Source organism: Oscarella lobularis, chromosome 18 (assembly GCF_947507565.1).
Source record: "Oscarella lobularis chromosome 18, ooOscLobu1.1, whole genome shotgun sequence".
NCBI classification, from domain to species: Eukaryota; Metazoa; Porifera; class Homoscleromorpha; order Homosclerophorida; family Oscarellidae; genus Oscarella; species Oscarella lobularis.
The window spans coordinates 2,087,800-2,110,442 of record NC_089192.1 but is presented as its reverse complement, the minus strand read 5'-3'; the positions used below and the strand labels follow the sequence as shown (position 1 = coordinate 2,110,442).

The 22,643-nt window shown below is 46.5% G+C and overlaps 3 protein-coding genes and 3 long non-coding RNA genes across 7 annotated transcripts; 1 reads left to right on the top strand and 5 right to left on the bottom strand.

Annotated features, from left to right (window-relative positions):
• Positions 1-989: 989 nt before the first annotated feature.
• On the bottom strand, positions 990-1,742 carry LOC136198204 (uncharacterized). Of its 2 annotated transcripts, none has more exons than XR_010672685.1 (3): positions 1,362-1,742; positions 1,247-1,305; positions 990-1,192 (listed from the first exon to the last, which is right to left on the bottom strand). It is a non-coding gene; the product is annotated as an uncharacterized lncRNA (long non-coding RNA). The 2 variants fall into 2 exon arrangements; XR_010672686.1 differs by having other exon boundaries at positions 1,151-1,305; positions 1,362-1,605; positions 1,659-1,742.
• Positions 1,743-4,086: 2,344 nt separating this feature from the next.
• Positions 4,087-6,917, bottom strand: LOC136198196 (uncharacterized). Its single transcript, XR_010672675.1, has 4 exons — positions 6,823-6,917; positions 4,619-6,619; positions 4,392-4,449; positions 4,087-4,333 (listed from the first exon to the last, which is right to left on the bottom strand). It is a non-coding gene; the product is annotated as an uncharacterized lncRNA (long non-coding RNA).
• A 616-nt stretch (positions 6,918-7,533) lies between these two features.
• LOC136198205 (uncharacterized) lies at positions 7,534-9,066 on the bottom strand. The gene is made up of 3 exons (XR_010672687.1): positions 8,621-9,066; positions 7,707-7,818; positions 7,534-7,652 (listed from the first exon to the last, which is right to left on the bottom strand). It is a non-coding gene; the product is annotated as an uncharacterized lncRNA (long non-coding RNA).
• Positions 9,067-10,884: 1,818 nt separating this feature from the next.
• On the bottom strand, positions 10,885-14,048 carry LOC136198189 (uncharacterized). Its single transcript, XM_065988097.1, is given in 10 exon segments — positions 10,885-11,557; positions 11,560-11,934; positions 11,990-12,135; positions 12,188-12,250; positions 12,304-12,375; positions 12,426-12,479; positions 12,524-12,553; positions 12,610-12,781; positions 12,827-13,262; positions 13,324-14,048. Coding segments are annotated over 9 exon segments (1,494 nt in total). The 5' UTR covers positions 12,966-13,262; positions 13,324-14,048; the 3' UTR covers positions 10,885-11,114.
• Positions 14,049-14,919: 871 nt separating this feature from the next.
• Positions 14,920-18,383, top strand: LOC136198188 (insulin-like growth factor 1 receptor). The gene is made up of 13 exons (XM_065988096.1): positions 14,920-15,035; positions 15,693-15,800; positions 15,929-16,104; positions 16,172-16,419; positions 16,677-16,872; positions 16,920-16,984; positions 17,035-17,161; positions 17,218-17,330; positions 17,383-17,438; positions 17,498-17,554; positions 17,602-17,674; positions 17,723-17,863; positions 17,931-18,383. Exons 1-13 carry the CDS (start codon positions 14,969-14,971, stop codon positions 18,037-18,039), a joined length of 1,536 nt encoding a protein of 511 aa, XP_065844168.1. The 5' UTR covers positions 14,920-14,968; the 3' UTR covers positions 18,040-18,383.
• A 1,028-nt stretch (positions 18,384-19,411) lies between these two features.
• LOC136198179 (signal peptide, CUB and EGF-like domain-containing protein 3) lies at positions 19,412-22,210 on the bottom strand. The gene is made up of 2 exons (XM_065988085.1): positions 22,054-22,210; positions 19,412-22,002 (listed from the first exon to the last, which is right to left on the bottom strand). Exons 1-2 carry the CDS (start codon positions 22,208-22,210, stop codon positions 19,487-19,489), a joined length of 2,673 nt encoding a protein of 890 aa, XP_065844157.1. The 3' UTR covers positions 19,412-19,486.
• Between the last annotated feature and the right edge of the window lie 433 nt (positions 22,211-22,643).

The window sequence follows — 22,643 nt, the reverse complement described above, 5'->3', positions numbered from 1 at the left end:
CCTTGTTTCAATGTTACTCGTCTCTGCCCTACTAGAATGCGCTGTAGGATTGTAGAAAAGACCTAACTGCATGATTTTTTGCTTGACTTCCGACTTGACTTCCGAGTGAAATGAATTCTCTGCCTGCGCGTCTGTAGGGAAATCATAGTGGCCTATAATTGTAATTTAGGCTCTTAGCCTCAAGATAGAAGCGAAAATTAATGGTTCTGCAGCTGTATCGAGCCTAATTGTTTGCGAAGCCGAAAGAAAGCATGGAGGAGCGGACACAAGCATAAATCAGATAAAAACAGACTTGTGCTTTAAAACAAAGCTGGAATTCGTATATGAACAAAGGAAAGTTTTGACCATTCGACCGTCAAACGCGCGCGGTCAAATCTCCTTAGCCTGAGACGCGTAGTGAATAAAATGATGTAGCGCAACTTCGGTTTGCTGCGTATAAGCAATGGAAAGAAAAAAAGATATGCTAGTAAAGGAAAAGACGGAGTTTCAGCCAACTTCGGACGACCTAACGCGCGGTAGCGAACGACCCCCCCTGGGCGAATCGAAACAGCGATGATACGCGCGCTAACAGAAGAGTTCCTGTAGACATAGAAATCGTTTTACGACAGCCTGTACAGCTTAGAAAGAGACTGTCTGTGGCCGCTCGTGTTGTTGAACTACTCAATTAGTTGTCTAGATACTTTTCTCGAAGTCTAGTAGACTAGATACCTGCTTCGCGATGCAGCAGAGTACAAAAAGGTTCCCATATAATTCCGAGCCCAAAGTTCCATCGATCATATCCACGGTATATATGGCGAGACAGATACTGAAAGGATCTCGGTTTTTCGAGGCTGGTTACCTTAAGAACAGGGAAACCACACAAGAAGTCGATAGGCGGGACTTTGCAATTAGGTAAATCAACCATTTTAGGGTAAATGCTGTGGGGGGTGGGGGAGGGGGGTGGGGGAGGGGGGAGGGAGGGGGGAGGGCAAAGCGTGCATCTATCTCATCTAAACTGAAGCCTTTGTTTCTCTTCGGCTTCTACGTATTGGCGGGGGTACCCGGTTGTGTCGCTGTCAGGGTCACGTTCGCACGGTGTAGATGAAGAGAGTTAGACACAAGCGGCGCTAACCATACACAAGCATGCATTAGCACATGCATCCATGCATTCAATGCATGTGATCTCCCATGATTTCTTATCGCCATCACGGCTCTATCACGACACAACAATTCATTGCTGCTACATCTACGCTATAGCACCATATACTTCTTTTCGTTTTGCCCCGGCCTGCCGGCCATGTGCTGAGATGGCCACTGTTTACCTCTCTGCAGAAGGCAAAACCGAAGAATAGGGCGTATGCTAAAAAGGATTGTTTTTATACCACGCCCAACGCTCCGACTCCGTGACTCCAGAAACTGAGGCCCTTTGAGGCTCTTTCCTACGTTGGCCTTGCGCGTTTGTGTGGAGTAAAACCCTAAGTCAGACCCACAAAGTCAGCGAATACGAGCAGAGTAGCGCCGCTGGAAGCAAAGTGGAGAAGAATGAATGCAACTTGGTGGGCGTCATGGACTGGTTTAATTCCTGCATGGGCAACTCTCGCTTGTTTTTGCACCAAACACTTTATACTTTCAAGAAAGCATATAGCGAAAACGGTTCTGTCGCTTCTGTACATGCTTACAGTAACACTGAGTCGTCCGATAGAGAATAGAGGCGAAACGCGATCGAAGTAAATCGATGGCATGGCTTTGTTAGTTCTTACCCTAGAAGCGGGGCGTTGGCTTACTAAATGAGATGCGGCAGATCACTGGCCAGCGGCTTCCACGCCTTTCGCGCTTAAGATTATATTCGTGCCGTCGGCTGTTTTACTAAGGAAAGGAAGACGCCACCTTGCATTCTGAATATCGTCAAAGAAGGGAATCTTCCACCTGGTGCCTACAAATTCTTGTGACTAAATCGGGTCTAATCGCTCATATGAGTCCGGTCCCCACGCAGCTTACGCCGGCCCGGCGACAACCGACGCACCGCCCGGGCGAACAGTTTACACGCTTCATTACATGCTAGCTTAAACAGATTGAGCATAGAGGCGCGTCCTGGGGGTATCAAACGCCCGAGCCATTATCTTACAGAGACTTGCCGCCGATTTCCATGTCGCCGTGAAGGCGATAAGGATGCATGGGTGATCGCATGCAGTGGGTGTACTCATTCTTGGTCGTTTTCACTAAACTGAACGAACACAGCCTTGACTGTTACACAACCACTACAGCTTCCGCCAATACGCAAGCACTACATGAAATAGCTTGCCTAGAATCCTTTCCAGGTGGTAAGAGAAGATTGCCTCTGTTTACTCTTTGCGGTAGACAACAGACGACATCAAAGACGAAGGCTTCTGTTTAGAAGAGATCGATATCGGACGCTTTCCATGAACCCTCCACAGGTGGCAATTCTATTTTCGTGACAATTGTTGATTATCGTGATTGCGAAGTCCCGCCTATCGACTTCGTGTGGGGTTCTAGCCTTCTATAAACAGCCTCGTCAAACCGAGACTCTTTCAGTACAGTACGCGAAGTTATCCCAGTTGAGTGAAGATGAACAAGGTCGCTTGCATCATTATTCTGTCCGCTGTCTTTGGAGCTTACGAATTCTCCGCCGTCCGATTCGTGTCGTATGAGCTTAAGTGTCAAGGCGAAGGCGAACCATGCAAGGATGTTATCAAGAATGGTACTTCCTTTGTTCCAGAGGCTGGAAATTGCTGTGAAGGATTGACATGCGCTGACATCGGACAAGGTCCCAAGTGCTACAAACCAGAAACTGGATGCTGGCCGACTGGAACAGCATGCGCCTGTTGGCCGGTATACAGCTGCAACGCTTGCTGCAGCGGTTCCGCCGGGTGCAATTGGGCTCCCTGGGCCTACTGCAGCTAACGCCTTGATCCAACGGCGTGCAAGTTGATCCAAGACTGCTACTTGATGTTTCTCGCAAGTGATGTTTTTCTGTATGTGAAATTGATGTTTCTTTCATTCATTCAGTGTTGAAATAAAATTTCTGCAAGAAGTTTCATTGTTCGAAAATTTGTTCTCCTTTTCAGAAAAAGTCCGCTAGCTATATACAGATTATCCAAGCAAGAGGGCGGCGCATATTGTACTGACAGCCTGGCTCGCTGCGAGGTGTTTATTTCTATCGCGAACAGACAGGTTCGCAGTTAGATTGCTTGTTCCCTAACCTCCTCCTCCCTACTAGCCTGTTCCCCAGACCCTCTCAATGACACCCGTATAACGGTGTCCCAGAGAGGGTCTAGGAGATTCCAATAGGGATGTCATGCTACGTATATATTCATACACCAAACATCGATTGAGATTGTGACGTAAAACGCGTCGCTACTGCTACGCTGTAGCGTTAGGAAGCTACTCTTCTCGCATTACTTTTTTCAGTGAGGAAGAGCTAGAATGCCCGATGTGCATGGTGAAGTAAGCCATCTATTCAAGAACAAACTGACGTGAATTCGATACAAACCTAGGCTCGAGGGTCCAGCCTTGTGCTTGGTCCCGCGCGCGCTACGCATGGTCCCAAACATAAGGCTGGAACCTCGTGACAGAGGGTGGGGTCAAATTATAGAAGCACCCAATCACCGGCGAGTATACAAGAATCCGTAGACTCACCGGTGATTGGCTGGAAGATCGTAATTGCGTTATTGCGTGCATCGCGCCGTAATTGCGTTACGATCGCGAGCGAGCGCGGCGGTTAGCCGGAAATCGATGTCGAGCGACCCGAAAAGGCTTCGGCCGCACCAAACAAAGTCATGTTGATCTCGCAGTCACAATACACGGGCTAAAATCACCTTTAGGAAAGCCTCGCCTGTAAACAACGACAATCGGGAGCATCAGTTACGCAGTGAAGTTGCCCCAAAGGCGAAATCTCGAGCGAAGCCAAAAAGGGGATGCCAAAGTCAAGCACTCGACGTCAAAATAGAGCACTTGCGTTTACGTTACGAAATGACGTTTTTACGCCCTAACCCGTATTTTTTGTAGAGCAAACCCATCTTTCCGCAGGGAAAATTTTAGTGTGGCTAGTACTGGCTAGTAGTCTCTCCCCGACGATATGAAATCGCGTTACCAAAAAAAGGTTTCATTCATTCATGGCAGAAGTTCTGTACGCACGCAAAAAAGAATTAAATAGTAACAGTGTACACGACCATGCATGAGCACACCCACTGCATGCTATCACCCATGATTCCTTACCGCCTCACGGCTCTATCACCAGGACACAGCCATTCATAGCAGCTACATGTGCGCTATACCGCTTTTCGCTTTGCCTCGGCCTGCCGGCCATGTGCTGAGATGACCACTGTTTACCTCTCTGCAGGAGGCAAAACCGAAGAATAGGGCTCCATTTTAGAAAGATCGTTTTTATATACCACGCCCAGAAACTGCATGAGGCCCTTTTAGGCTCTTTCCTACGTTGGCCTTGCGTTTCTACGGAGCAAAACCCTAAATCAGCCAAAATCACCGAATACGAGCCGAGTAGCGTCGCTGGAAGCAAAGTGGAGAAGAATTAAACTTGGTGGCGACATGCACATTTTGCACGAAACACTTTATACTTTCGAGAACTCGTATAGCGAAAACAGTTCAGCCGCTTCTTTACCTGCTAACAGTAACACTGAGTCGTCAGATCGAGCATAGAGGCGGAACGATGGGACGGCTTTGTTAGTTGTTACCCTAGAAGCGGGGCGTTGGCTCACTAAATGAGATGCGGCGGCGATTCAAGTTACTCGCGCCTCCTACCGGCATATCACGGCGGCCGGCGCCCGCGGCTTCCACGCCTTTCTCGCTCCTCCCTAGGATCGAATGTAAACTTCCCGCGTCAGTTAGCGAAGATTACAAAGACCGTAATCTCTATCAGTTCGATGAGTGGGGTAATCTAAACGGCTCTAAAAGGTTTTTCTGAGATGCGGTGATATCCAAATTTCGAGACGCAGCTGTAAGGAAAATGTCAGGGGCGTTCAATACGGATAAAACAGATCAGATTTTGATTGAATTAAGCTAATGCATGGTTTGATGACATAGACTAAAAGCGGGGCGGAGTAGACTCACTCTAACGAGATGCCGCGGCGAATTATTCGCGCCGTCGGCTGTTACACTAACGAAAGGAAGACGCTACCACGCATTCTCAATAGTCAATAGGAACAAATTCCGGTGACTATATCGGGTCCAATCGCTCATATGTACCAGAGCGTCAAAAAAAGCGACAGTGGGTGTGAACGTCTAAATAGTGGGTGTGCGAAATCGGTAGCTTCGTGGTGGCCAGTGGGTGTGGACGTCCAAATAGTGGGTGTGGCAGTGCGAAATCGATTTACTTCGGCTTCGTGTTCGTCCCTGCGCACGCCAAAGGGTGACGCAAGAAAACGCGAAACAGTTTCCTCTAGCTGCGGGAACGGCTAACTTTCAATAGGCTTCTTCGTGGGAGAAAGCTTAATTTCCAGGCGCGTTCTCCACAACGAGGATCCCCTTCAGGAAAAAAGCAAGCGATGCACGGGCACGCTGTAGTGACAACGCTGACGAACCATTCGCGTACGCTCTGCCAAAGGAGAGGTAGAATGGAGCAAGATTTAGAAAGTAGGCCCAGAGCCCGGATACGAAAACAGTCCCGTACGTCGTGCTGATGACATGGCAAAGAAGCAGCCCGAGCCCTTATTCCGTAAGTCGTTCGCGCCTGTAACACGAGAAACGACATCTTCCGGGACATTCTCCTACCGCCATAACGCAACAAATTTTCTTTCGGGCCCTCTTCAGCCTTCGAATTCAAACCCAGCAAAAGTGAGTCGACGATTTAGCTGTAGGAGGTGGAAGCTGACATCAAATGTTCTAATGGTCTTGAAGCTGCTATTGAATCCGACTTGTCTTCGATCGAATGGAAATATTTTGTAAAAAAATAAAAATAAAAACCTGAAAGAAATAAAAACCTAAGAAAGAAATAAAAACCTATGAAAGAAATAAAAACCTGCAGATAAGAAACCTACTACACTACCCTAGAAAAGAACAGCAGGCACGTGATAAAAACCTAGATTACCTTATAAATCTATTGACCTATAGTATGCCCATATTCTAATCAACCTAGATTACCTGAAAATCCACTGAAAAATGGTCTAAAGCACGTAGCGGCTGCTAGCTAAGTACGTGAGGGGAAGCTGCAAGCCTACTACACAAAACGCCCTACCCTACTAGCAGCCACCAACTAAAACCTTAGTGCAAAGGCAGAGGACCCGTGCAAACTAACGTAGTGATGCAAACCAAGCACGTAAGGGAGGAAGTTCTAATACTGTACTGCATTATATCGATTTGTTGTCCCACTACACTCTCTGCAACGTACACAACAAGTGGGCTTCAAGCACTGCAATGACCACCAGTCCTCACTCGTGAACCCCAACCCGCCCTTGAATCAGACCTAATGTTTAGACTGTCGGAAATTTTTCTATGCCCTCGAGCGTGGGCAGTGGCATTGCAGACACTTGGCACCGTGTACGACACAGAGAGCACAGCCCCTTAAGTGCACGCCTACACCAAGTGGGGCCCAAATGGGTGACCTGATCGTCGCGCTGGCACGTGGCATTCTTCTTCGTTTCTTCTTCGCTCTTTCGTCGGGAAACTAAAGAACAAGAAGAAGGAAATGAAATGAAACAAATTAAGTGAGAGTCCGCGTGATAAGGGATCAACAAATGGCGAAAGGATTACGCGCGCGTCGCGAAAAAAAATTGGAGAGTAGAAAGAGGGAACAGAATTGCTTCTACGCTATACGTCGTTCTCCGCGTCGAGACGCGGACGAAAACTAAACGGGAAACGTGCACTTACCTATTGGCGTGTTCAAATCTGAGCTTCTTGCGCTTCAAAGAGGCAAAGAAGTCGGTGCGGTGAGCGTGCAGCGAGCTACTTCGTTCAGACTAACCCGGACTACGGGACTCGACTTGTCTTCGTCACGTGACGAACTTTACTAGCTTTTTCGATCGCGAGGAAGGATTCTTCGTCGATGCAACTGGCGTAACAGGTTTACCGCATGAGAGATATTGCCTTCAGCGAGTTGTTTGGAAATCGGGGCTCCAATGGGGAAAAACCGTCGTTTGGAGGCATAACTTCACTCAGTTTGCTCTGACGGTACGCAGGTTGTTACGAACAAAGACTAAGAAGCAGTATGACAAGTAAGAGCGAGACAGAACAGTTTTGCGAGGATCGTCTAGTAGAAATCGACCTCTCGCTGTTTTCGCACTCAAGAAAGACGTCCCTTATCTCAGCCCCGAAGCAATGTACTACTTCAACAAGACCGGCAGTGACGTGCAAGCATCGATTCGAGCTCAGAATCCGTATAGTAGAAGTCTTGTATTTATGGATTCTGAGCTGGAAGAGACGTACGTTTGAAGCTTCGCCGCGCACACCTGTCCAACCTCGTGGCACGTAGATTTTAGAAAGGAAGCAACGCCAGAAAAGAGATCTATATAACAAGAAATACGCGCACTCTATCTTTCCGCGTAGTAATACTGTATCTTTTCACGTAGAAGCTTCTTGAGATTACTATTCATTTATATTTTTATTTTGGTTTTTTAATGGCTACGTCAATGCTCGTAAGTCTCGCTCTCGCACATCATCTATCCCTCTTTGCGAAGCCACACGTCGGCCAGCGGGTGTGGCTAAGAAACCCAACTTAGAACCATTCCTAAGACTTCTTGCAAACTGACAATTACCCTGCCAATTGATGATCATCGGACGCGTAATCAAAGGCAGCCTCCTATTCAGATGGCCCAAGACATGTGCTTCTTACTCGCGTAGCTTTTTTGCTTGAAGTTACGTTGGCAGCTGAAACGACAACACAAACGGTAGATACAAAAGGCGTCGTCTTTCTCTTCTAACCGTCCTATCTAAGGAGCACCTTATTAATTAAAACAGACTAGCGCGAATTATGAGGCATGAACGCATTCTGGATATTACAGATGGTGCGATGAAGCCACAAGCAGAACGAAGATGTCAAGCACCCGTTAAGCGTAGAACTTCGCCGACGTCAGACGGACAGTGAGGAGTGAACAATCAATGGTTCGCGCAAGCTTGCCACTCTGCATGGCAGCATGCATGGCGGCTACAGCCAAAAAACGAAAACTATACCTAACTCTACCACCTTAATCTGCAACCATATCAAGTCATGCGTGCTGTAGGCTCGAGGGTCCAGCCTGCGTTTGGTCCCGCGCGCGCTACGCACGGTCCCAAACATTGCAGGGCTGCCAAAATCGCTCATAATGTGTGAGCAAAAGTAGGTTGACTGCGCGGACGGTCGGAGTCAGGGTAGAAGAACGTGGTCTGTAACGGGAAACGTACGACGCAGCGTCAGCAGGCGACGGGAATTCCACTTTGAAATTGTTAAATTATCAGAATTGAAACGGTACCAATAGCATACATGCACCGATTCTTCCCAGCATGACGCACAGAGAAGCCGTTTCGGCCGGCAAGACTCGATCCGCTTGAAAGAGCAACGCCCTGTATCCACAATCGGTGGTTGCCCAAAGCAAGAGCTGCTCCCTATGTCGATTGTCGGTCGCTTTTAGTCATGCATTTAGGGCGTTCATGAAATAGCTAGTGATCTGTGGTACTCCTTAAAGAAGCTTACCCTTGCTCCTCCTCTTTGTTATTACGCGGTAATTCATTCATCAGACAAAAGACTTTGCACCACGACTTCGCAGTCGACGCTCTGACAGCGTTCTGTTAATTGTCTTCTGCGACGGCCGAATTTTGAGCAGAGAAGCGTTATTGGCGTTTCGGTCGGCGGAACGCCGCTTGGAAGAGCAACGCCCTGTATCAAATATCGGTTGCTTTTAGGTCGTTCCCCTAAAGCTAAAGCTATATCACAAGCGAATGTACGTCTAATAAATATTTTCCCTTTCTTCTAATTGGTTTTGCGCCCTAGCTTGGTCGTTCCGTTGCGATTTGTAAGGCATCGTATCGCATTTCTATGCCGACAGGGTGGCTCCAATAAAACCGCAATTGTTCGAGCTGATCCTCGACGGCTCGCGTGAGAGCGCAAACGCGCACGCGGTAAGCTTTTGTGTCGGCACGCAGCTGACGCCGTCGACCGCAAAACATCCTGGATGTTCAGCGGGAGAGGGGACTAACGCACGCAGCCATGTTTGGATACAGCTATTCCTCTTCTAGCCAATCTTCTTCATAGCGAACTGCTGGATAAGTTGTTGGCTAAAGGGTAGCCTGTGACCAGACCTTCTCCCTTGATCACGTATAACGGGCTCGGGGTCAAGGGAGAAGGTCTGGTCACAGGCTCGCTAAAGGGTGCATTGACTGCAGTCTCTACGGTGAACTTTTCGAGAATCCGATGAAGACAGGGGGCGAAGCCTGTTCGTGATTCTTCGCCGTAAACCGAAACCGAGCTTTTCCACCCTTTTGCAATACTCGATCTGCTCAATCTAAGCGAGGGAGCTGGACAAGACCTTCTCGAATGCCTAAAGTTATTCGCGCTCGACCTCCCTGCGATCGAATGTAAACTTACCGCGTCAGTTAGCGAAGTTTACAAAGACCGTAATCTCTATCAGTTCGATCGTTCGATCTGAATGGGGCACTCTAAACGGCTCTAAACGGTTTTTTTTCTGAGATATCGTGATATCCAAAGGCGTCGAAGTAAGGAAAAATGGCAGGGGCGTTCAGTACCGCTAAAACAGATCTTGCATGAATTAGCCTAATGCATGGTTTGATAACGTATTAGGCTAAAAGCTGGGCGTAGACTCACTGCAACGAGATGCCGCGGCGAATTATTCACGCTTTCGGCTGTTACACTAAGGAAGGCGTTCAGTACCGCTAAAATTAACAGATCTTGATTGAATTAGCCTAATGCATGGATTGATAACATAGACTAAAAGCGGGGCGGGGCGTAGACTCACTGAAACGAAATGCCGCGGCGAATTATTCACGCCGTCGGCTGTTACCCGAAGGAAAGGAAGACGCCACCACGCATTCTCAATAGTCTAAGACGTACAGCAACGTTGCGTCTGGTGTCTACAAATTCTGGTAACTATATATACCGGGTCCAATCACTCATATGTACCAGAGCATCAACAAAAGCGACAGTGGTATATGGACATCCAAATAGTGAGTGTGCGAAATCGGTTTACTTGGGCTGCTTGCGCTTCAAAGAGGCAAAGAAGTCGGTGCGGTGAGCGTGCAGCGAGCTGAGTTCTCTGAGATTACTGAGACAAAGAGACACTTCGTCCAGACTAACCCGGACTACGGGACTCGACTTGTCTTCGTCACGTGACGAACTTTACTAGCTTTTTCGATCGCGAAGAAGGATTCTTCGTCGATGCAACTGGCGTAGCAGGTTTACCGCATGAGAGATATTGCCTTCAGCGAGTTGTTTGAAAATCGGGGCTCCAATGAGGAAAAACCGTCGTTTGGAGGCATAACTTCATTCAGTTTGCTCTTACGGTACGCAGGTGGTTACGAACAAAAAACTGAGAAGCAGTATGACTAGTAAGAGCGAGACAGAACAGTTTTGGGAGGATCGTCTAGTAGAAATCGACCTTCGAGCTGTTTTCGCACTCAAGAAAGACGTTCCTTTTCTCGGCCCCATAGCAATGTTCTACTTCAACAGGACCAGCAGTGACGCGCAAGCATCGATTCGAGCTGAGAATCCATATAATAGAAGTTTTCTATTTAATTAATAGACTCGCGCGAGTTATCGTAAAGCTATATGAGGCATGAACGCATTCTGGATAATACACGATGGTGCGATGGAGCCACAAGCAGAGCGACGATGTCGAGTACCCGTTAAGCGTAGAACTTCGCCGACGCCAAGACGGACAGTTGAGGAGCGAACAATGAATGGTTCGCGCGAACTTGCCACTCTGCCAAAAAACGAAAACCATACCAGCAGAAATGCTTAGTTGTAATGTTTAGATTCGACATATCATAGAGTGCCGCTTCTGTATACAGTACAGAAGCCAGGACAACGGTGTGTCTGAGTACAACTGAGATGAAACATTACCTATTGTGAACTTTTTAACGGAGGTGTTCGTGTTGTCAACCGTGTTAATAACAGATGCTTTAGCTCGAGGAGTCTTAATTTCTAAGCGTTGGATCAAGACAAACGCTTCCGGTTATATGTAAACGTCAAGCAAAACCACGTTGTGACGACGATTGGGCCCCTCGCCTCTGAACTCGCCTTTCACCAATCTCCTCATTGGTCGAGAGCCGCCCGTGATGCAATCATCTCTTTCATTTCCCAAAATCGTCAAACACTCGACACTCGTTGGACGATTTTCTATTCTAGATAGACCAGCAATCATGTTCGAGCATATCTCGTGAAGACGAGCTCGACTCATCAAACGGCTCAGCTGACGACTTCTCTCTTCTCGCACCGGCGCCAAACCGGTGAAAATTTCAATGAGCGACACACCGAGACTGTAAACGTCGCCACGCAACGAGCTGCGCGCCGACGTAGGAGGCAATCGCTCTGGAGGAAGATAGCTGGGACTTAGAGGACCGGCTGACTTGGAGCTGTCTACCAAGTGAGCGGCACCCAAGTCTGCGACTTTTGCTTCATCTCTCTCGTAACTAAGACATTTGTAGGACGAATGTCGCCGTGAACGTAGGAACGTGGACTGAGTCCATGCATGTACGCAAGAGCTGAAGTCATGTCGAGTGCAATAGACAGTTGCTCGTAAGTGGAAAGATAGAGGGACGAGTGAGCGGCGTCCATGAGTTCGCTGACAGATCCCTCGAGTAGCTCCGTGACTATTTGAAAGGGAACTCCTCGGCTCATTATCGCACCGCACGTACGAATGATGTTCGGATGATGAAGCTTGCTCAGCGTGAGAACTTCGCGTTGAAACGAACGAACCGTTTTCTCCGTCGTGATGAGTTCGTGGAATTGTTTCACGGCCACATGCATGCCGTGCCAGCAGCCAATATACACGTCTAAAACGATAAGAAAGATTTGCGTTTATTCAGCTAGTCATCGTCTGCTTGAAACCTGCATATGCTCCTGTTCCGAGCTTTTTATCGGTAAGCTTAATTTGCTGGGGAGCTATGCTGAGAATCTCAACGAACTCGTTGAGACTGCGTTCCGCTTCTTCAAGTGACTCTTTAAGATTTCGGTGCCGCCGCTCCATTTCAGATCTGGGCAAAACAAATGTAATCGAAGTATGGAATCTTTACGAACAATTCTTACTTTTCCTCTGTCAGAAATTGGCATTGAGCTTCGAGAGTCTGGCATTGAGAAGCAATTTTAACGCTAAAGACAACCGTACATTGTACTCAGTTGAAAAACAAACCTCCCTTCCTCACCTCTCTGCTTCAAGAATGTCGCATTTCTTTTTACGTTCTCGTACAGTACTTTCGACATCTCGAAAACGAAGGCTGTCAAAAAGATAAATAAAAACATAAGAACACCGAAACAAAAGCGGCACTTTTGGCAATTGCTTAATCCTTGAAGGTCATCGTAGCGAGCTTGTAGCACAGACCTAAGCACAAAGTTATTAAAAAAATAATTAAACGCATTATCTACAATTCAGCCTGAGGAGATTCATCTCGTTCCCTATAGTTTCACCACTTGGAATGAGCAGCAAACAAACGTACGTTACGCGACGTTACCTCATGCCATCCAAATGCAGATGCCGAATCATAGGTCCACTTTCTGTAGGCGGTCTTCTAGGAGGAGGGCCTGGCGCATCGAAGACTCTGGGAGGACCGCGTGGTTCATAAGAGACCTGCTTGGGTAGAAGAAGAAGACGCTCAATTTCCATAAAAGTGTCATTTGTAGGACCTAAAAGTCAGATTATAAAGCAAATCTAATTTTGTTAGTGAGTACCAAGTGAAATTGTTTCCAGCATGGGCTTATAGCCGCGCTTTTTGGTGAAACCGCCAGAATGAATAATTTCCGCCGTTCCGTCCTGATTGCTGATACAGTGAAGAGTGAATTCAAATATTGGAGCAATATCGTGCCTCATTCCAATCTGAAAGTCGCTGCATTATTACTAACGTGTGTAGTCTAGGTAGTTGTGATCGACCGAGGTCTGACCTAGTCAGCAAGTGCCCGGATAACTGCAGACAAGGCATTAATTAAAGAATCGACACAGCCAGGGTGAACCGACTAAACCGGAGCTTTTTTGGGAGCTGTTTTGGGCGAAAGTCATATACACAGCAAGGCTGTACGAGCCACGCTATACTCCGGCCGATCAGGCCATGGGCGGACCGGTTTTTTGAAAGATCAAGTGTGCGTACGCGTAGTTTAGCCAGTTTCCAGCCTATTGGATAAGAAAAATTTTAACAAGGAAACCTTATTTAGAAACGTCACGGCAGGTGTACCTAAGTGCTGTAGAAACAAATTCTATTTTTGTTGCGGACAACGTGTGGTGGGTGTAACAACAATCAAGAGAGTCTGGCCTGCCAGGAGGATAGCGAAACCGCAAAAGTTATCAAAGTTCCTCTTTGCAATTTTTCAATGCAGTCGACTTCAATCGCTTCCTTTAGGCAGAGATCCTGGTGGCAAACCGTCAATGGTGTAGGTGACGCTGAGTTGTCCACCGGGACCGTCGTGAACGTCGATTTCGGCCAATGTTCCGGGATTGTGCGTATTGGTATTGAGCAGATTCAAGGGAACGCTCTTATCAGCAAACGTTCCTGTCTAGAAAATTTGGCCCTCTTGAAGATTCGTACGCCAGGCCATGATAGCGACAGGTCAAATTTCGAACTAGCTCTCTCTCATCGACTCAACGCGATCTCTCTGTACTGTATTCGGTTTGACTGGGGCTTCCTGATCTACCACCTGATTTGGAAGCGACTAGGCGACATTCCATCTTTCTATTTGACGACACCGACGCACGATAGAAGACTTTTCGTGCCTCTGAATTAAGCACATTTCATTGTAGAAGGCGAACGTGCGCTCAGCGTTGCCATATCGCAAGGAAGAACTTTTTCGACGTTCCGCACGGTGCGATGCTATCTGTTTATCATACTTGATCATCTCGATCGTGTCTGTTAGTCGTTATATTCGCACAGCGGAGCAGACGAGGCACGAACGAAATCTTTGACGTGGCTTATACGGGTTTTGTGAAGCCCGTATTTCGAGCGTTTGCCTCTGCTTTGGCCATCGATTTCCCTCGAACGCTAACACAGATTCGAAATACGGTGAAACTCAAGGTGAAAGTGAGGTAAATCCGTTGCATTGGCAGTGAGAAGGGGCCTAGGGTTTACGCGAAAGTCATCTTCACACTACGGGAATAAGGCGTTGCTTGAAAAAAGCAAACTTGATCATTGTCTAAATATTGTTTGGCAGCTCATTAGGTTTGATTTCCCTGACCGCGCGGGTCGAGCACGTTCACATGTAGAATCTATATAGTACTGTTCTAAAATCGTATATTCTTAGAGGATACAGAGTTGTGCACGGCCAATGCTCTCACCTAGTAGTCAGGTAGTCATTATTATACACTCATTCCACACCCACGGAGTATGCATATATGGCCCGTCTATAAATTTATTCCATTGATCAATTAAGATGCATGCATGCATACGCGGAGACATATCTTGACATTAGTCGTATCTCTTTTTAAATTATGTTTTCTGTAACGGCGTGAACAAAAACTACCATTTTATTCAGAAGCCCAGGTGTTCGTTCATCACAGTGCTATTATATGCCTGCAATTTAACTATTTGGTGTTGTCTCGTTTCTTCAAATTTATTGAATGATACCCTACTTCCGTTACGTTGTAACTTCCTTGTTTTGATATCCTCTTGGTCTCATATGATATTTCCTGGGCAATATAATCACGCGTCCCGTCGTTCGCTCGTTTCTGTGTGAGCATCGCGGTGAAAATAGCGGCTTCAATTGGCGACCGCATACGTCGTGCCAAAAAATGTCGTGTTATAATAGTACCTTATCCCGGAAGCAGGGCTGTACCAGAGAGAAAGACATCCCGGATTAAACAGAAACGTAGTCTGTTTGTCGCTCGTCATGCGGAGACCGTCTTTTTTGCTTTTGACGCTTACTGTTTTGCTCGTTTGCACGAGCGACTCGAAAGGTATTGATGAATAGACTCTGAATTCAGTCGGAACCATCCTGAACGTACGCTTCCCGGCCATAAACCGTTTGTTTTGAAAACGACGAATATTCGTTCGGTTCAAGTAGTGTTTCACCTCGTTGTTATTCGCTCTTCGCTGTATTAGCAGCGTTTCACGAGGAATTAACGGCCCATCCCGGTGACGTTCTTATGGCTTCGCGCGCCCCTCCGCACCAACACGCCTTTTTTACTCCGAATACATTTTTAGAGAGTTTATCTCGATCATCTGTGTTGAGGATTCATGCCGTTCTTTTGCTATTAGTCGCAGTGAATGTGCGCGCGGTCATTAATTAGGGTTCCTACGTTTGTATGTGGCTATTTTTAGCAAGCATCTCGTCCTTCGCTTCCCTAATGTGTTTGTCTTTGGGGCAAGCTGAACTAACAATTTACCTGAAATGTGCGCCGCGCAGAATAGTGTGTAGGCGTACATTTGCGCGCTATACTCTGCATGGGACTAAATATTTAGTTAGGGTTTCTGTTGTAGGCAGCCACTTAATTATGTTTAGTCCGCGTGTCTTTACTTGAATTACATAGGCTAGTCTTTTCTACCTATTCTCCTGTTTAGTTTCGGGAAAACTTCTCTTTATAGTACCTTTTATATATCTGGGTTTCTTTTAGGCTCTTCTGTAAAGACGCCATGTTCGTCATTTTCTGGGCAAATTGCTAGTGAGCCGGACGACTTTGTCAATAATAAATTCTCCTTTGAAGCTCAACGTCTCTTTAAAAGTAAGATGTTCACTGAATGCATGGCTAAGCATTCTTTCGTAACTGGTCCCCCTAAGAAGTTTGAAGGCTTAAGAAATCGACGTACCAGGCGGAATTTTTGGTTCTTATTTGACGCTTTGGTGCTTTAGATTGCTGCAAAGATAATACAAATTCTACTGGCACCCCTATTGCGGTGTTTAAGGAAAAGCTCAACATTCCTGGCTTGCGTGAATGCAGAGTTTCGGAGCCTGCGAGTACCAATGACGGAAATACAAAATTTTTCACTTGCCATTGCAATATGTCCGCGTTAGATCCCGTTAGAAAGGTAAGGAGAACGACATCTTTGCTGTGCAGAACGTTTCAGGATTTTCTTTATATCGCATTATGGTCAGCGGTGGGGAAGTGATAAGCATACTCACAAAATCCTTCTCTTCAACGTATCTTATTGTTTGAAAGAAAACGGAACGGTTGTGTCATTCAATATGTCTATCTTCCAATTGCGGCAAACGCCAACATCCGAAAAGCCAACATCCGAGTCTGGGGATTCACGGAAATATATTGCTATTGGTTCAGGTGGTCTTTTACTTTTGATCATAGCTGCAGTTGCCTGCATCTGCCTTTGGAGAGTGAAATCAAAGCGGTAATAAGTATACTTGTTTATATGCATATCGCTTGTGGGTCTATGTAGCGAGAATTTATGATAATATTCTGTAACCAGCGTCCGATTGAGTAGTAGGGCTTGAGCAATGTCTTTCATGCAAGTAGCTGACCAATATCCGCTACCTCGTTGTAATAGCCCATCTCAAGATTTTTGAACTGGTAGTGTTTTTAAAATCTCTGTTTCTGCTGCTGGTTTTTAAAATGATCACTTGAGAATATCCTGTAAATGTTTTTCAGGAGGCGCGAGATAATTGCGATGAGAGAATATTTGCCTGAGGGTTTTTTCGCCAAATCAGACACGTACAAGCCAGATGAGTGGGAGATTAATCGGAACTGCCTGAGCGTGGGCGAGTTATTGGGTGAAGGAGCATTTGGCGAAGTCTATGAGGGTGTACTAGAGAAGCCAAATTGTTCCAAGACTGTCGCTATAAAGGCATAGAATTAGAATTTTTAACTAATAAAGCTAATTGTTTACTTTAGAGCCTAAAACCTAGTTCACAGCCTGTTGAAAGACTTCTTTTTCTGAACGAAGCTTCAGTTATGAAGTATTTCTCTTATATCTAAGTCTTCGATTCCGAATTGTGGATTTTATTAGAAATTTCGCCTGCGACTACATCGTTCGTTTGATTGGGATAATTTCGAAAGGCAATCCGGTATATGTTGTTCTCGAGCTGATGGGCAATGGAGACTTGAAATCGTATCTTCGATCACTAAGACCAACAGTAAATGAAACGAATTCATTGAATTGTGGTATTGTCCTATAAAGAATTTTATTTAGAGTGAATCGTCCTCGTGTACCAGCTATCCTTTTTCCGAAGAGCAGGTTCTCACAATGGCCGCAGAAATTGCTTCAGGAATGGCCTATCTATCCGAAAAGAAATTTGTGCACAGGTTAGTATTTTCTCGCTGATTTATAATTGGGTATTAGGTTTGTCGTCTCTAGAGATTTGGCAGCTAGAAATTGCATGGTGACATCTGACAAAGTAGTCAAGATAGGAGGTAGGTAATCTTATTTACACAGACATCAACCCAAATGGTCTCATTGGACTCTCTAACAGATTTCGGAATGGCTCGCGACGTCCAACTTGAAGATTACTACAAAAAACGCGGAAGAGGCACTAAGCCAGTTTTGCGAGAATTCCTGTTATGTTTCGTATTGCAGGTCCAATGCCCATTCGTTGGATGGCACCTGAATCGCTTCGTGACGGCATTTTTAGTCACAGTTCCGACATTTGGTAATGATTACGAATGGAATCGAGGGGTTGAATTAGGTTATTCCTCAGGTCGTACGGAGTTGTTCTGTGGGAAATAGCCGAACTCGGATCGTTGCCTTATCCCGGCCTGACAAACGAAGACGTCATCTCGTTTGTAGGAAAAAGAAAGCAACTTACCTTTGGTGATTGGCCGGAATGGCCAAGCGTTCTGTAAGCGAAAATCTCATACGGAGTCAGTGCACGTGTATGCAATATGTCTTATGTATATGTCCGACAGAAAGCGCATAATGAGGCGTTGCTGGGATTACGATTCTAAGTCACGTCCAAGGTTTGTCGACATTCTTCTTGTTCTTCCGTCTCTTAGGGGATGTGAAGTCGCCATATGACTCACAGTCCATAGCGATGACTCACAGTCCATAGCGATGACTCACAGTCCATAGCGATGACTGTGGTACTCAATGGCTTCCGTGAGACACTAACTCGGGTAGTATATGGATATACGGCCCGTTATACTAAGTAGAAATGAGAGCGTCTATGAGCCTATCGTTTGTATTAGTGTGTGACTTAGCAACCGAGACATGAGCTTGAGCTTATCCATATGCGAAATGCTCTAAGGAGATTCACAGCAATGTAGCACTTTTCTGATATCACAGTAATCTTTTTTTGTCTTTTTTAAAAAGGTATGCGTCTGTGCGTAGTCTGTTTTGTCATAGAACTGCATAGAAAACCAGTTTTGTTTCATACTAGACGAAAACACCTTCACGAGTCAGTTGGGTCCCACTGAATTAAAATACTCAGTCACTACAATGCGATACGTAGCTGCTGACGTTCTTGAATAATTCACGTAGATACGTCGAAGATCGCGTACGTGCGCTATTTCCGCACGATTTCCTCCTGCGTGCAGTCGAAAATGAATCGAAAATCGGGTAAGCTCTGGTCTAGAATACGAGAGGGAATCGATGCTGTTTAGATAACGTCCAAGTTTGCTTTCTTTCGAACAACGCCTTGTATTCCAGTAGCGTGACGAGACTTTCGCCTAGACCACCGACTTCTGGCTCCTTCTCACAGCGGATTTACCTCACGTTCACAACGCGTTTTCTCCTATTGCGAATCGGCGCTAGCGTTCGAGAGAAATCTTATGTATCATATACGGGATTCACAGAACCCGTACAAGACATCGATCTGAAACTCGTTTTAGGCTGTCTGCTCCGCCGTGCAACGACTAGCGCTAGATGCTGCGCAACGCTTTCCCAAAGGCTGCGAAACGACGCGCAGCAGAGGAGGTAAGAAGCGGAGATAAGAAAAGCTGACTTTCATGAACAGAATCGTCTGTTCTCGCCGATTTCGTGCGCTCAGCGTGTTTTGCGGCACTAGAAACGGCTTTTCTCGATTGTTCGAGGCCGCCAAATGAGGTTTTTTGGTCGTTTTCCGGCTGTAATAGTCGACGTACAAATAATCTCTGCTTCTATTATTTTATTCACCCTAATTACTTCTAGCTCTCGTTTTAATAATGGCTCTATTTTCTTCTTAAGCAAATATCTAATTTCTTCTTTTGACACACGAGAAGGCGTCTGTTCTATAAAGAAAGAAATGGCGGAGCTAAAGGAAAGGAAAGAGAGAACGTTCTTCTCTGCTACTGTCTTTGTGGGTGAGTTAATTAAAAGCTAAAACCACGCAAATTTGGGTAGTTGTGAGTTCGCGTTTGCACTTACGGAGCAGGAGACTTTCGAAGGGTCGCGAATGTAGAACTATCCCTATATTTCAGCAAAAGAAAAATTCCAGCGAAAGAGCGCTAGAGTTTCTGTCACTTTTTTACTGACGGCCTTTTCCTCGTCATTCTTCCCAGCCATAATTGAGCGAACAGTTTCCGCTCTTCACTAGAGAAATTGCTTCAGAGATTTCCGGTTTAGTGTCATTTCGCCACGGCTTGAAAATTCCCTCGTGGCTGACAATGAGAGCCCCGTTCTGATTTTTATGACCAGTGAGCATGTATTTGTGGCCAGCTTGAACAGAAGGACAGTCACACGCTGCCGCCTTTGATCCAAGATAAAACTGGCCGTTATTGATGCGGGTGACGTTTGTGCTATTGACGCTATAGAGTACTTCTTTCACGTCGCATTCCATCATGGTCGTGTCATCTTCCATTTTCACTACGTCTTTGATTTCGGCGACTGCTGCAAATGAAGACGTGCAAATGCGTTGATCTATGGGAAAGTCGACAGGGCAGACGAAACCCTCGCACGATTCGCAATTCTTTTCGTCGGAGCCGTCCATGCAATCCTGCGTCAAGTCGCACACCTTGAAGTCCGAAAGACATCGGCACCCATCACATCTATGTCCGTAAAGACAGCTATTAGTGCAGTTGGGAACGCACATTGACTCATCAGACGCTCCTTCAGTTAGAGTTATTGTATCATTTCGACATGTAAGGCAGGACGTCTGGCCGACTTCCGGCTGGTATGAATGCATAGGGCATGGAGTGCAAGGGTGCACCCCGCTATGAGAATACATACCAGTTCTACATACTCGAAGACATTCCTCTAAAGATTTGGAGCCTTTCCACAAAGTTTCAGTTTCAGACGGACAAGAGATGCATTCGCTCTGGCCCGCTTTATCTTGATACGTGTGAAGAGGACATGGTTCGCATTTTTCTTCACGGATGTGGTTTCCCTTGCCACACTGAATACATCGAGTCCCAATCTGTATTTGACCGGGATTGCGACAGCTAGCTTGGAGTTTGCTTGCCGCCACATTTTTAGATATAAGAGTTATTTCATTGATTTTGATGCTGAGAGGATCAGCTTTGACAGAGCTTACAAGTTTTGTCGCAGCAGCGCGCATAGCTATGACGATTTTTTCTACAGACGCTCTGCAAGTTGAGTTGCAGTATTTGGCATTGAGAATCTTTCTAGAGTGTATGGAATCTTCGACACGACAAGTGACCACAAAAACGGAAACCGTGGTTGTATCGCGTCTACTCCTTCCTCCGCCATCGCTGCACTCAACTTCGCATTCGTTTGGGAGCGTGATCTCATTGCAGGGACACAACCGCTCAATCAAAGACTCCCGAATCTGATTTGAGATTTTCCATTTCTCCTCCGCTGGCAGGCTTTCACAATCTCCAGGATACTCAAATTCACTTTCGAAAGACGAAAATATTCCGAGTGGATAGGCTTCGAAGCATTCCGGAACCGGATCCTTCCGCTCTTCGTGAGACCACTTGCCGTTCGCACCGCACACAAACGGATTGTCCGGTTCATAACCAAAGTCATATTCGTCGTTGCACGAAACGCTACAGACCTGTTGGTTGTCGAAAGTCGTGCAGTTGACAAGACCATTAGAAGGAGCCGCCATATCCACGCAGGTCTTCATTTCGCATTGACGTCCAGAATATCCGTCAACGCAGTCGCAAGTGGAAGGTGCGACACAATTTCCGCCGTTCTGACAATCGCTTCGGCACGCAGGCTCGTTGCAAGTGTCTCCTTTCCACTCTGTTCCTTTGCAGTCACACGTGTCTGGTGATGAACAGACTCCGCCGTTCTCACACTCGTTTTCACAAATGGGTTCGTCGCAGGTTTCTCCAGTCCATCCCTTGTGGCAGAAACATGTTTCTGGATAGTAGCACGTACCGTTCTTACATCCTCGAGAACATATGGCGATGTTGCAAGAAGCACCTGTCCATCCGGGGTGGCAAACACAGTCATCGGGTTGAAGACATTGACCGTTTGAGCATCCTTGGGTACACATCGCTTTGTTGCAAGAAATGCCGCGCCACTTCGATTTGCAATGACATTCGTATTCCGGCACAGCGGGGACACTAGATTCGTAATCCGGCACAAAGGGTTCGTATTTCAGGAAAGCCGACTCGCCGGAGCCACTAACATCTGTTTTCATTTTGCACCTTCCGTGAACACATCCAGCTGGACAGCGTTTGGCGCAAGCCCTGCCATTGTAGTAAAGATCATACCCTAACTCGCACACGCATTCAAACGTGCCGATGGTGTTGACGCATCTCGCACTGCTGAAGCAATCATGCGCGCCGCTTTCGCATTCGTCTTCGTCGACGCAACTTGGTAGGGAATGAGACCATATTCCATCTGAACATCTGAGATAGCTCTTGCGGTGAGGCTTGTATCCGCGATTGCAGTTTATATATACAGTGGTGCCATGACTTCTAGAAGAAGAGCTAAGCCAGCCATTGTAAGGCGCAATCAATGTGGGGCAATTTCTTGGTGGCGGAGGTGGCGGTGGCTGTGGCGGTGGCGTTGGCGGTGGCGGTGGCGGTTGCCGTCGTCGTCGTGACGATGGCGGTGGCGGTGATCTTCTCCTTCTGGATGTAGCAGCTATGACTGCAGAGTAAATTTAGAAACCGCAAACAAATTAGAAAACGTCAAACATACCTGCGCCAACAGCGATTACAAAGCCTACTGTAATGCCCCAATGTCTTTTCTTTCGACTTTTAATAACAGGACCTGATGAGTTTCCTTCATTCGGATCAATATTAGCGACACAGTACACAGCAACAAAAAGCAAGCCAGCGCAGGTGGACAGCTTCATTGCGCTTCGCGGACGCCAGCGCCAGCATTCACATTTATAGTGCTCTCCTGCAGGAAGTAGATCAGCCAAAGATCGTCTGGCGACTATAGGCCAATGTATAGCTTTGGTAATGACACGACGGCTACGTATTGCATGGGGAAACACAGGAAACAAACTAGACAGTGATCTTCCTGATCAGGAGGAAAAGGAGGTGAGACTTGAAAATGCCGCAGGTTGATCCGGCATAATTGATCAACCTTGCTGAACTTGAATCTACGATGATAATTCGCCTGCATGGCTGATGTTTTTACCGTCATACCTCGAGATCAGACGCTGGCTAAATTTTCCTGTTCAAATTTGGAAATAACTGCGAGACAAATTGATGTCAAAAAATATAGCGGAAAACCTTTGTACATTTGCAGTCACAACCTGTTATAGGAAAACAATAAATAAA